General features: G+C 41.9%; 1 protein-coding gene across 10 annotated transcripts in view; it reads right to left on the reverse strand.

Annotated features, from left to right (window-relative positions):
* Positions 1-13,111, reverse strand: part of sox6 (SRY-box transcription factor 6) — a 129,422-nt gene that overhangs the window by 30,857 nt on the left and 85,454 nt on the right. For 9 of the 10 annotated variants that reach the window (XM_040012088.1, XM_040012091.1, XM_040012095.1 and 6 more), the window contains 2 exons: positions 7,461-7,584; positions 2,639-2,718 (listed from right to left, as the gene is read on the reverse strand). In XM_040012088.1, the coding sequence (XP_039868022.1) occupies positions 2,639-2,718; positions 7,461-7,584 (204 nt within the window). The remainder of the gene's footprint in view (positions 1-2,638; positions 2,719-7,460; positions 7,585-13,111) is intronic. The other variant, XM_040012092.1, reaches the window with a different exon arrangement.

Raw genomic sequence — 13,111 nt, forward strand, 5'->3', positions numbered from 1 at the left:
CCGGAGAGATTGGGTTACAATCTCAGCACAATTTCCTCTGTTAGGTGAGACATGTCAGTTGTAATCAGTGAGGGACAGGCAGGGATGGAGCCATTGTTTCCTGCTGGTCCTAGGCTCATCCCGCCTCTGTGTGGGCACTAATGAAGAGGGGCATGTCGCGCTGGGATAGTTTACCCGTCTCCTCTCCTGTGAGTTGCGGACCAGAGCCAATCTGTCAGGAAAACATTGAGTGAAATTGCCCTGTGGTACAGCAATGCCTGGTGACAGCCACTTGCAGACTGCCAGCCACCAGAGTGATGCTACCACCCTGTATTGACAAGCAAATTACAGTCTCCCAACACTCAAACGCATCCTGCAAGATTCATTTACATCCATCAGCTCGGAGCCTTTGTTACCTTGTTGGGTTTTCTTCTCTTGGCGAGAAAGGGCGGGGAATGGGGGAGGATCCCAGACTGTTATGACAGAGAAGATTGTGAAGAGGCTTCGTGGCCAACATTAAGACTGACGGAGCGGCTAGCCTCTTTGGCTGGATGGCTGATCACATTACCTCTGCAGCATTGTGGGAATTAATTCTACCAATAAGATAATTTTTTAAGGTTCATATATTGCACAGTCGAAATCGAGTAAATTGGTGAAAATTATACCTTGCCATGCAGCTGACAGGAAGAGATATTTTAATTGAGGGGGGCAGCCTATTCAGCCATATGTGTGTGGGATGTTGTATCTGCGTGTGTTCATGTGACCGCGTGCACAAGGAAGATAAACAATAGGTTTGGGGGTGGGAACTAGAACATTTCAGGACAGTTTAATGGAGTTAATGGAGAATTGCGCTGGATGATTTATAAACTTTCAAAAATATCAAGTGGCGCTGGTATTAAGATGGCATTCATTTCAAGAGAAAGTGTGTTTCCTTTCTACACATTGGTCCCTTCTGTCACAAACAGGCATTTATTTAAGGACACTTTTCAGTAGTTTAATTTCGATGAAGGAAGGTGCTGGTGGTATTATTGGTTTGAAAAGAGAGGAAACAACTCCAACTTAATTCCATGACTGGGTTGAGATGATGGTTTTAATCATACCAGGCTCCCAGCGCTTTGTAGAGGAAGTGGTGGCAGTCACATGGTTTGTTGATCCCAGCTATGCAGAAAAGGGCATGTTTGATTAGCCTTACTGTTTTAAGGGGAATCTCTATGCAGGGTAAATAGCAGCCAGCAGGCGGAATATGTGACAGGCTGACAGACTTCAATTAATGGAAAATGCACCTCTTTTTGTTTACTGTGTTCTGTAAAGGTCAGCCAAGTCATGGTCTTGGAGGCACTGTTTTTGCCCATTCCCAGGGTTAGATACATAGTCAGAATTAATGACTCTAGACCCGTCTCCCGTTCTTACCCCAACCTTCAGATATACGACTGTTTCATCTGACCTCATACACCCCTATAAATAGGCTGAGTATGCCTGTCTGAACTGACACTCCTTTCCAATAAACTTCACTATGACACACAAAGCCACGCATATGTACTCCAGAAAGATATTCAGAAAAGCAGCTTCCATCTTTTACACTCACAGACACGCATCCTCAAACATGAACAGACTCATTTAACACCTTACATGCTTCTGATAGCTCTTCTCCTGGATGCATAATGACGCACGGCTCTTCAGAGCCAGCTGCGTGCATTGTTCGAACTTGCCAAGGCTCGTTAACACTGACAGTGGTAGCTTCTGAAGGACAAATGCCACATATATCAGTGTGCAAAGAGTCTCCCCTTAGTCTTGAGCTTAGCTTTTCACTCGTGGTTTACTTCTTTCTGCTGTTTAGCATCACATTCTGTAGCTGTAAAATAACTTACTGGTGTTGTTGATAAAGCAGCAGTGGCCACTTAACCATATGCTGGGTAGGATACTAAGAAAAATCATAATTAGAGAAGCAACAATCAGCAATGTTCAGATTTCCATTGGTTTTGTTTTTTTTAATGGAAATAAAAATCAGTGAAAAGTTAGGGGGGGGAAGTAATTATTTAAAATTTCTCATTAGCTATTTATATTTATTACTATTTATAATAGCAATAAGTTGAATAATAGAACACAGATAATTATCTACATTAAACATTATGGCCTCAGGTTAAGCCCTGACCTAGGTTTAGCTCTTAAACGCTGAGTGAGAGAAGTCCTGGAGCAGCCCGTAGGGCTCACAGCCTCTCTCAACATTTCTCGTTGCTCAAATCCTCTTCTCACACATTTTTTTATTAGACTAATTTTAATAATTTTCTTAGCTGTTTTCTACAAAGAGATAAACTGTAAATAGCACAGTCGTTTTCTAGATGAAAGCATTAGGAAAGAGATTTTTTTTGCAGCCTGTTGTCCTCCGATAAATTCACTGGTGGGTGATTAATGCAACCAAAGTGATTTTCATTCTCTTTAATAACTATTATCTTCCTAACTCTCTGGCTGAGCTGGTGGGGATGAAACCTCTATCATATGGGATGAATTACATACGTAAGGTGATAAGCGCGCGTGAGCTTGGGGCCTCCAGGATTATTTAGTGCGCGCCTCATTACTTAGTGTACAGCTGCTTAGCCATCCTTTCTGCCCTGAGCTTGGCGAGCGTCGCTAACATTCTTTGTCATAGTACTGTACATACCTGAAGCTGGAGGGGGCTGAGTCCTGACGCTGCTGCAGCTGCCACTGAGGATGGAATGAACTGCACCGGGTAGTTATCACCTGTCAGAGACAGAAAGAAAGAGACAACAATGCATACAGGTTCAGACAATGAGCCGGCCCACAGCGACCAGGCAAGTGCCAACACGGATTCTGGGCCCTCCACTACTTTTGCCACAGAAATGTGGCGAACAGCAACGAACGCTCGGCTTCAAGCCCAAACATCTGCATTAACAAAAAGCCTACGGGGGTTTAACAAGAGCAGAATTACTTACGAAAGTTCCACACCATTCCCTTCTTACTCCACCTGTGCACTACAAATCCCCTGACAACAGTAAATAAGACACTGTTAAACAAGGTGGGGATTCTTTAAAGGTGTGCTTGAGTGTGCGTGTGTTTGTGTTCTGATTAGATGCTAAATATCTCCCTTGGTATTCAGTTAGTGCTTTTGTAAAAGACCAGTATGTTCTCTCAGGCAATTCATACAGCTGTAGACTTGTCTGGTTATTGTTCAGTGCCACATTGTTTGTTTCTGAGTGATAGCTTTGGCAACAGAGTGGAAGCACTTGTATGCAAACTGGTTAGAACAAGTGTGCTGTCACAATAACACTGGTTAAAAAAACCACATTCTTATCTCATATGCCACTGTGATCAAGCAAGGAGGAAATAATCTCCAAATAGCAGCAGTATTCATTACTGTTGGCCCACCATCAGCACATTTGTTACACAGGGATATAAAAATGGCTGCAGCGTGAGTGATATCCATAGGGTTGCAGAAGCCTTTACACGGTCAACCTTGTGTGTTGAGACGGAGAGAACATCCCCAGTGAGACTGGGCAGCACAGCATTCATAGACGGGAGGTAGGTTTGAGGCATGAATCTGAAGGAGGGGTGATGGCGTGCACTGCGAGAGCGGGGAGGGGTAGTTGGCCTTCGCTCAGACCCCACTTCTGGCTGTCACTTCTCTTCACAAACATATGGAGCCATTAAGCCACAGACAAGGCAAATGTATACACCTTCTCTTTCACTTTGCCCTCGTCCACCCGCCTCACTTTGCAATCTTGTACAGCACAGCACAATGTGATACAGGCCATGGAAATCCAATCCCCATTTAGTAGCAAATAAAATCACACAGCAGAAGTGGTTTCAAATAGTGCTAAGTTGGATGTAAGGGGGGTGGGCTGTGGTTATTTCTACACACCTCCTTTTTTTGGTCTCGCTTTTCTCCCTGTCTCATTTGCTGTCTGTGACGTAGGGTTTGGGGGATAATAAATGGCTGAATGTCTTTAGATGTCATGTGAAACCTGGGGAGGGTCATGTGCTGCACGACGACTGCTGAGGGATCTTGAGACTCCAAAGTCTGGGACTTGGGTCATCAAAGTCTGTGTCTAGGCACCAGACTCCAACAGAATGTAAACTCCTGCAGGTTAGCACCCCTCGTAACGAAAAGGAAAAGCATTTAAAATGTTTTACTTCCTTTGTAAAAAAGAAAAAAAAGGTCCTTGTTGCTTTGCTGTTGAGAGCCTGGATTCTAAACACTAAGAGGGGTTGGGGGGTCGTATTGATGACGCCATAGTCACAACAGGCTATATTTCCCCCCTCATGTGGTGCCAAGAAATAAGTCGTAGATCTCCTGAGGGTTGACAGATGTAGCTGAAACCTTTCTTCGGGTAGATCAAATTATGAATGAATGACTGCAACTGTCAAACCTGATCATCTTTTTTCACCAGCTTTTAAGTTTCCTTTAACTTGAAACAAATAAAGCACTTTGTTGTTTAGATTTGAGAGCATCGTAGGAGAGACACAAAGATCCCACATTGCATTGTCATTTATAGCATAGCTGTTCTGAACAGTGACTAGCTGAGCTACATTTACAAGTGACTTTGTTGCGATTTTTTGGAGCTGGTTTGTCATTTTGTCTGTGACACGCAAAAATATATGCCTTAAATCTAAAAAGTAACTTATCTAAAAGTATTTATCGTTGTCTGATGTGATGTTAACACTAACAGTACAGAAATGACCCACAGAAATGACACAGTACAGAAATCAGGCTTTTATGGGGGCAAAAATGACAGGGGATGCTTTTGTATTGCTGTTGTGCCAGTCCAGACAAAGTGCTCCAGGATGCTTCCAATTAAGTGCTTACAGATAGTGATTATGTATATTTTTATATGACTCAGGTTGTGATTAATGAAACTCACTTAGTCAACCAGCTTCACGTTCAATGTTGCAATTTTTAGGTTTCCGAGCAATGTGAACAATGTGAAGGAGAACAAATGAACTGTTGTCGAGTAAAAAATGGAACATGGGCATCGCTTGAACCCTTTTCACAGGGGTATGTGCCCCATCATTAATCTGCTGTACCCCAGTAAAATCTCGTTTGAGTTTTACCAAGCTTCTGCAGTTGGCATTGGATTTAACTACACTGAAAGTAACAGGAAAAAAACAAGTTTTTTCTAATCCAAAATGTTGCAGCAGCAGTTTAACCCAAAATACAAGCTGAGGTGTGCATTTGCTGGTGCCTCCAAAGAATTTCAAGCAGTAATCCTTGGATCTGCACTTTGTATGAAACAAGAATCAAGATTACTGTATAATAGCACAACCTGACTGGAAGTTGAGTCACATTAACTTTGCCAAAATGAAAAAGACAGCAACTCTGTTTGGACATGAGACGTGCTCTCAAACATTAGAGGAATATTTTGTTTTCTCTTAGATTACATATGTATATACAGTGTTTTATCATGGTTTGTTTGTATTGTGAAAATCAGAAGATCACAAATAAATATTGTTAATAAAAATTAAATGTCTTTGCATTTTTAGTATTGCAGCCCAATGCCAAACCCAGCAAAAGCAAGGGGGCTTCAGGTAGCAATATATAGTACATTTTAATATACCAAGAAATATCTTTGTGATTTGAGTAATCCCTGATTGAGGCCCTGCAGATCTTTAAGTCTAGCAATGGAACCTGCGACACACACTCTGACACATAAAAAGACTCCTTCTTCATACAACTTACTCATAAAGAGTAAACATCCAGTTTGAATGACTTGAAAAACAAACACTACAAAGACGGAATAGTTTAAATCTGGCAACTAATAAAACAAAACAAAATAAGATAGCATGAGAAAACTATCAACTGTCAGCAGGATACCTATGAGGGCGACTGGCAGAGACTAAAGACTATGGGGTCATTCTCCAGCTCCATTAAAGGCACCTCAGACTGAATGCTGCCATGTCTGTGTAAACAGTGCAAACAGGCTAAGAAGTCCAACTTAGATATCTATTTGTTTAAGCGATGACTTGGTGTCTCTATGACTGTGCCTGCCTACCATGCAGCACCAGGCCATTGAGCACAGCCAGTGGACGGGGTGATGACTTACCACTACGGTGCCAAAATGAATCTGTTGCCATGAGAGCACCACAGGTTTGGGGGTCATAAGCAGTGGTCCCTGGGAGCTGTCTCATAATGATAACATCAGATTAGTGTGCCTTAGTCTTGGAAGTAAATGCTTCACCGCTCACTTCATGGAGAAAGGACACAGAAGCATCCTGTACACTCTGCAGGTGGTGATGATAACATTGTGCTCTCTGGATATATTGTGTATATTGTGTTGGACAGGGAAGAAATAATAAAGGCTTTGAAAATACCTCTTCTGACTACAAGAGTCATTTTCAGACCTCCTTTGCTATTTCTTCATGAGCTCATGAATTATGCAAGACCCGTGCACATGGTGACCCCTGAACATGATTCCATAATAGCTCCTGTTATTTGAACTAAAACATTTTCCGTGTCAAACCTATTGCAAAAAGCACACTGGTAAAAGACTCCCCCTCAGGCACTTTGTTTAAGCTGTCATGGCTCTATAGTTCAAAAATAGCTGACTTTCTTTTTCATCCTGTGGTTTTATAGTTAATTCATTAACTGCACTACCACACCTTTTAATGTTGTGTTGCAAACCTGCTGACTTCTTATTCTTCTCAGTTTTCTGTTTATAGTCCTCTTCAGACAAAGACTTTTCTTTTTCAAGGTTTCATCAACATAAAAACACTTTTTTTGCCTTGAAGTGAAAATGGGAAAACCTTTTTCATTGGACAAGATTCAGCTGAATTTTGTTAAATAAATGATGTGCGTAACAAAACAGCCATTTTTTTTAATATATGTATATATAACCTTGCCCTGGGACTAAGTACATACTGTAACGTGGAAAACTTTACAATGTGTAAAATATGTTTCCATAATACAAAGGAAGCAAGTGAGGCATGCCGTTACAGGCAGCGCAAACAGTAATTGTACAGAAAAACCTGTTCTTGCATCATGTACAGACTATCCAACTCCTAACTGTGTTTTAATGACTTAATCTGACTATAACAAGGTATAATTGTGTGAAACTGTAACAGGGGAGTTGCTTTTTTATTACGATAGATTTGGAAAGCACTTCTTGCAGGGTTCGTCTCCCGTGTTCTTGGATCTCTGACAGTAGATACTTTGAAAAAAAAAAATATATTATAGCCAGTGCACTCCTGAAAGATACTTTCATGCCGATGACATGTTTACATTCCTCTGTTTTTCCACCCATATCTATTGTTCCACATGGACAAGAACATTCCCAGGCGTTGCTCTCAAATCTGTGTTCAGACACAGCAGAGCATGCCAGCAGCCAGAGTGTGAATGAAGCATTAAAGTCTAACAGCTTCCAGACTGAAAATTATAGTTGTGGTTAAAAGCACAAAGGGGGTGAAGACAAAGCAAGCAAGGGAGAAAAGAAGGACAATATGACCAAAATGGCTTAAATTTGCAAGCGTACCTGGCTTATAAGACATTCCTGGAGGGAAGAGAAAGCCTTGCTGGGCGGCAGCTGCTGCTGCTAGAGTGCGTTGGTCGTGTGGAAAAATGGGGATCATGAGCGGAGGCATGTGACCCTGGACCTGCTGAACAGATAGGGAGCAGAGATCAGAGAGAGGCCTAAGCACTGGCATAGTACACAGAAACACAGAGCCCACTCAGGGGGAGGCCAGATCACAGCTCTTGCTAACGCGTGCTGACAGGGGTCTCTGCGGCAATGACGGCCCTCGTGTGCTCACACAATACCTGGCTGAGCTACGCCTGCTCTTAATCCAAACCACAATTTCACCTCGGCACATCAAAGGCCCGCATACACACATTGTTACAGCATAAGTTAGAGTAAGTGACATGTACTGTAGGACGGAAAGCAGAGAGGCGCAATAGTTTTGTATGGATTCTGTGGCAAGCAGTGTATGTGTTGAAAGTAGTATTAAATCTATAAAATGATAACTCCGAATATCAAAGATGTACAGCGTGCTTGTTTTTAATAAAACCTAAGGTCAAAGAGAACCGTAGCACTCACTGATGAGTATGCCATGTTTATTAAAGACCTGTAGTAAACCAACTTTCTAGCTGTTACACTCTGCAAGAAGATTGTTTAACGTGTGATGCAGATGCAGTGCCAGAACCGATCAACGTGTAGATGCATGACGACACAAAAACCTCAAGGGAAGCTTAACTTGTAACAGAATCCTGGATGATCATTTGTTCATATTAGAAAAAGCTAAAGACATCCAGAAATTTAATGTCACTGCTTTTAGGAGTGAAAATTGCAGGCCATTGAAAAGTGCTTGTTCTTTTTCATCTTAATGTCTTTCCCAGTCTGTGTTCAACTCACATATTAACCTTCACCATGCAGCCTGTTGCTGACTTGCCTACTGGGGATATCAGTACAAACTCCCCGCATTTGTGTGTCAAGGGTGGGTGAGTAGCTTATGTATCAAAAGTGCTGTGTGGGGGTTTGCACACATGCCGCAAGTCCAATTTTACTGTCAGTCTCTGCTTCCTGAAACTCCATGATAGGGCGCAGCCTGGCTACCATGGGCCTGTGAGGGTTAATCTAGGGCTGAGCCAAATCACCTCGGGGGAACCTGCCTGGAAATGGGTTAATAAAGGTCATCCCCCAAAATAAACACTTTACAGAATGTTTCTCCATTCATCCCTCCTTAAAATCAACTCGCAATAAAACGGGCCTGGGTGCAATTACTGCCGCTGCATTGGGGCATGAAATCAACCTGTCCCGTGTTATGGCTGAGCTCTGCTATGATCTCCACTTTTCAGTCGGGGTTGCTCCCCCTGTAGACCCTCTACGGGAGCAGTTGCACCCAGGTTCTCTCGGAGCTAGCAGGCTAAACCTACTTTAAACAACTTTATTGATCTGTCCAGAGGTGCAAAGCTAGACTGAAAACTAAATAAATAGAAGAATTTTATGCCTACTGAGCGTTTATGGAAGTGCAAGTGCAGAAAGTGCATTATAAAAGAATAGAAAAGTAATTTTGTAAAATGTGCTGTTGCTGAAGAAAAAATAAATGGCCAAGGAGACTGCGACAAATGTCCTTAAATAAAACATTGCTTTATGGGGATTTGTGTTCCAAGTTTCCAGGCTGAGCGAGTGAAAGATCGAGCTTGGCCTTGCATGTATGGAACATATGGAAAAACACAATAATTAATGTCACAACATGAGGTGGGGCCAGTGACAGGCAGGGGCACACAGCTTTTCTCTGCCTGTGTATTTGGACTGTTAAAACAGATGGAGTCTGGTGCTGAATGTGCAGCAGTCACAGGGCAGAAAAGGGCTCCCTCAAGTCCCTTTAAGTGCGCTGCATGGTAGTTCATATTTCAGGAGTTTGCTAACATGCATCAGTTGTTTAAAGGTGTTTTAAATCAGCACTTCATTTTTTTAACTTCACATTTTAAATTTAAAGTTAAAGTGTTTTTTCTGAGTACATTAAATAATACCGCAAAATTGTTTAAGGGACTTATACAGGCCATCCACACTTTATACACACACTATAATGAGACATCAGCACAAGCATTTTTGATACACGTATGCATTTCTCCAGCAAACGCAAATGATAAACTCTAAATGATATAATTTCATCTGGGATATAAGCTTTTATTACTATTATTACTCTAAAATATGGGGCAAATATACAAGGTTCATTGAGGCAAGACAGATCCGAACTGCGCGTTGAAGGGGAAATAAATGCAATGAAGTTGAATGGTTGTGATTTTCGGTAATGAGCTCGATGCATTAAAGTTTAATTTACAGCGGCTAATGTCAGAGAAAGGAAAATCAAATTCTGAGCGGCTTCAAGGTGGCAACAAATAGAGGAGGTTAGCTGAGCTGTCAATTAACAGCTGGCACAGTGGCTTAGCAGATTATAATATTTTCATGAGTCCCTTATTTTTAGAATCGACTGTTTAAAGCAGCGTGGCAGAAAAATAAAGTAAACTTTAAGGAAATCAACATGGATGTTTAACTTGCGCTCTGCTCTGTTTCTACAACTCCATCATCCCGCCCACTTTATAAGAGTTACCCGAAAGTCCATCTATCCATGGGCGAAGAGCCCAGGATATTTCTAATGCCAAGATGATCTTGAGGAGTGGGGGAATGAAGTGGAGCAGATGTGAGTGGGGCGCTCAGACAGCCTTCTCCCTTTCCCTCATAAATACAGCAGCATTGTTATGCTGGCAGTGCTATTCCTTTGTCTTAGCGCTGCTAAGTACTGGATAATGTCATTTCACACCATCTGCCCCCAGGCTTCATTAAAGATACATGAATGGGCTATCTTATGAGGAACAGGTGCTATTGTTTGTCCCTCAAGACACAGCAATAAGGATCTGACTCGGAATACTTGAAGAGGAGCATCTGTAGTGATCAGTCAGACAGACTTGGCTGAGGCCCCCGTCTCTGCCAGCATGCGCTCCAGCAGAGGTTTCCGGGGGAAACGGGCTCCCTTGCAACATGTATCATCAATTCAGATGACCTGATGAAGTCTGTAGCAGCCCAGTACACAATCTGTTTCCCTCTCAAGGAGATGCTGGTATTTGATAAATAGAACTCACTTGCATCTACTGTGTGTGCGATTCCAAACTGTATAAGAGAGCGCTTTCTTTTTCATTTTTTTAAAGGAAGAATTTAAATTTTAAAATGATATAACACACACACACATTTTTCAAGCTGCAGTTCCCTTATTTTGCAACTTTAACAGATCATTCCTTTAAGAGCAAGTTTAATAAGACAGCATGTAAACTCCACAATGGCACAAAGCAGCAGCACATCCTGTGGTCAGACTGCAGAGGGCAAGCAGATGGTTCAGATGTCTGATGTGTAAATACATAAGGTGTAAAAAAAAAAAAAGTGTAGAGTTAAAAGAGCTCCTTTTATTTCTCAGAGCACTTAAAACATGCAATATGCACTCACACACAAAGATCACTTTATTACTGCACTAATGCATGCGTGATAAAGTCCTTTTTATAGCAGTTTTGTTAATTAGCATCCCTATGAAGCATCAGAAATACAGATTAGACTTCACATATTTTAAATGAAAGATGCACTTTTAATTTAAAAAATAAAAAAGCAAGTGTGATTAGAAACAAGCTTCACATTTCACAGAGCTACATTAGGCAAAGGTGATGGTAAACGGAGAACAGTGAACGGTGGTGTTTTTTAGTACACCAGAAAGCATCCACCCACAGCACTCATGCAAGCGGCTCCAAAAACCGCACTGCAAATGGAGATGAACAGCGCATTACAGCACTCACTTGGGACCCTGTCAACACCCATGCTCCTCACTGTCTGTTATAGCCTCCACAAAGCACCCGTGAGGCCTCAAGACCCCTGCTAGCATCCCGTCTGAACCCTCTTACACTTTCATGCACTGACTGACGCTCAGGTTTGCTAATCACTGTAGACAACAATGGTCCATGTTGAAGAAACTGTAAGAATTTTTTTGTTTTTACTGCCAGAATCATTCAGTATTACCAAGATTCAAATACAAAAGGGTAAAAAAAAGGCAAACATCTACCTCGGTAGCACCAAAGCTCACGGTTATTAGCTTGACCTATGAGATCCTCAATATTCTATTCTGATTAATTACCACTTGACTCTTTTTAACACTTGTGTCATATACAGATCCTTGTTTTCGATATAATCTGCACACTTTTGTCATGAGGAGACTTGCAAGAAGTACTTTTGTAAAAAAGTGACTGACAACAATAAAACCACAGGTCGGTGAAAAAATCTGAAGACTTTGATTTTTAATTCTGTAAAGTTTAGACTATAATAAACACCTCACACACTGTGAAAAGATCACAGTCACCAGTAATCTTCCTGAAGAGAGTTCACATTTCACTGTCACCTCATTTAAATAAAAATTACTTCATCACTTTGGTAGTTGTCAGCCCTCGCTAATCTTCGTTTTCACATTTTCTCTTGGAAAGGTTCTGTAATTTCACCCAAGGAGGATAGACGTAAGCTGTTGGTGTAAGAACTGATAGTTCACACTTTGTTTCCACCTTTCTCCCCACTGAGTTCCACACCAAACGCTCGCTAGTAGAATCACCTTTTGTGATTCATTTAAGGGGAACGTGATCGGGAGTAAGCTGGCTACATCCCAACAGCAGCACACGCGGTAAACTGACACTAGACAGCAGGATGTGTTTAACACCCGCCACTGCGTATGAACAGAGCCTGCTGGGTGTACAGTGTACCGCAGCACAGCCAGGAGGAAAATCACTCAGTGGAAGCACTTCTGCTGAATACAATCAGATGTTACTCGATTACTACTGGTCACTTTCTGCTGCACACTGAATAGTTACATTACGTGGGAGACATGCACATTAATCAAACACAGATCTGATGATGTTTGGATTTGTCTGTAACTAACGGTAATCAGACAAATAGATCAATAGATTTGAACATGACTTTGAGCTCCAGACTTTTGCTTTTGAATGAAGGTCTTCATTTTACCACATTATTCATGCTTGGCCAGATTAACGCTAGAAACCCTGGAGAGCTTCATGTCAGCGACAAAGGGCCTTTGTCCTGTTCAAGAGTCTGTCTTTGACTCCTCACTTCCTTCCTGCTTCTGAAACCATTTACAGCACCCCTTTCTACAAAAATCAGACATAGTATTAAAAAAAGCTGCATTATTTTCTGTGAGCTGTTTACGCGCAGCACCGGCTATGAAGTGTGCACTGTTCGCTTAAGCTCGAGTGTGACGACACACATCCTTCATTTCTGCGTGTGTTACACTAAGTAAAAATCCAGAGTGAGGTCAGGCCATCCAGAGGGAATAAGCAATGGTTCCACTAATTCCTTACAAAGTACAACAAGCCTTCTTGGAAAAGTGCCATTCCAATATGTCTATATTAAGTCGACGGGAGCTGAAAGCAGGGTAGTCCATCCCTCTGACCCACCTAACACATCCCACCCCAAATCCCTCCACTCTAGCCCTCCTCCTCATCATGGCTCCTCTTGACATCCTTGGAATCCTGGATAAAACTGCAGGCTACTGTTTGCTTAAATACAGTGCCTGGCATTTACAGGGTTTCTGCACAGTGCACTCTACTCAGATTCAGTGTAGCTTTAGTATTAAATGTTTTGAA

This window comes from Simochromis diagramma, unplaced genomic scaffold (assembly GCF_900408965.1).
Source record: "Simochromis diagramma unplaced genomic scaffold, fSimDia1.1 OVJJ01000603.1, whole genome shotgun sequence".
Lineage (NCBI taxonomy): Eukaryota > Metazoa > Chordata > Actinopteri > Cichliformes > Cichlidae > Simochromis > Simochromis diagramma.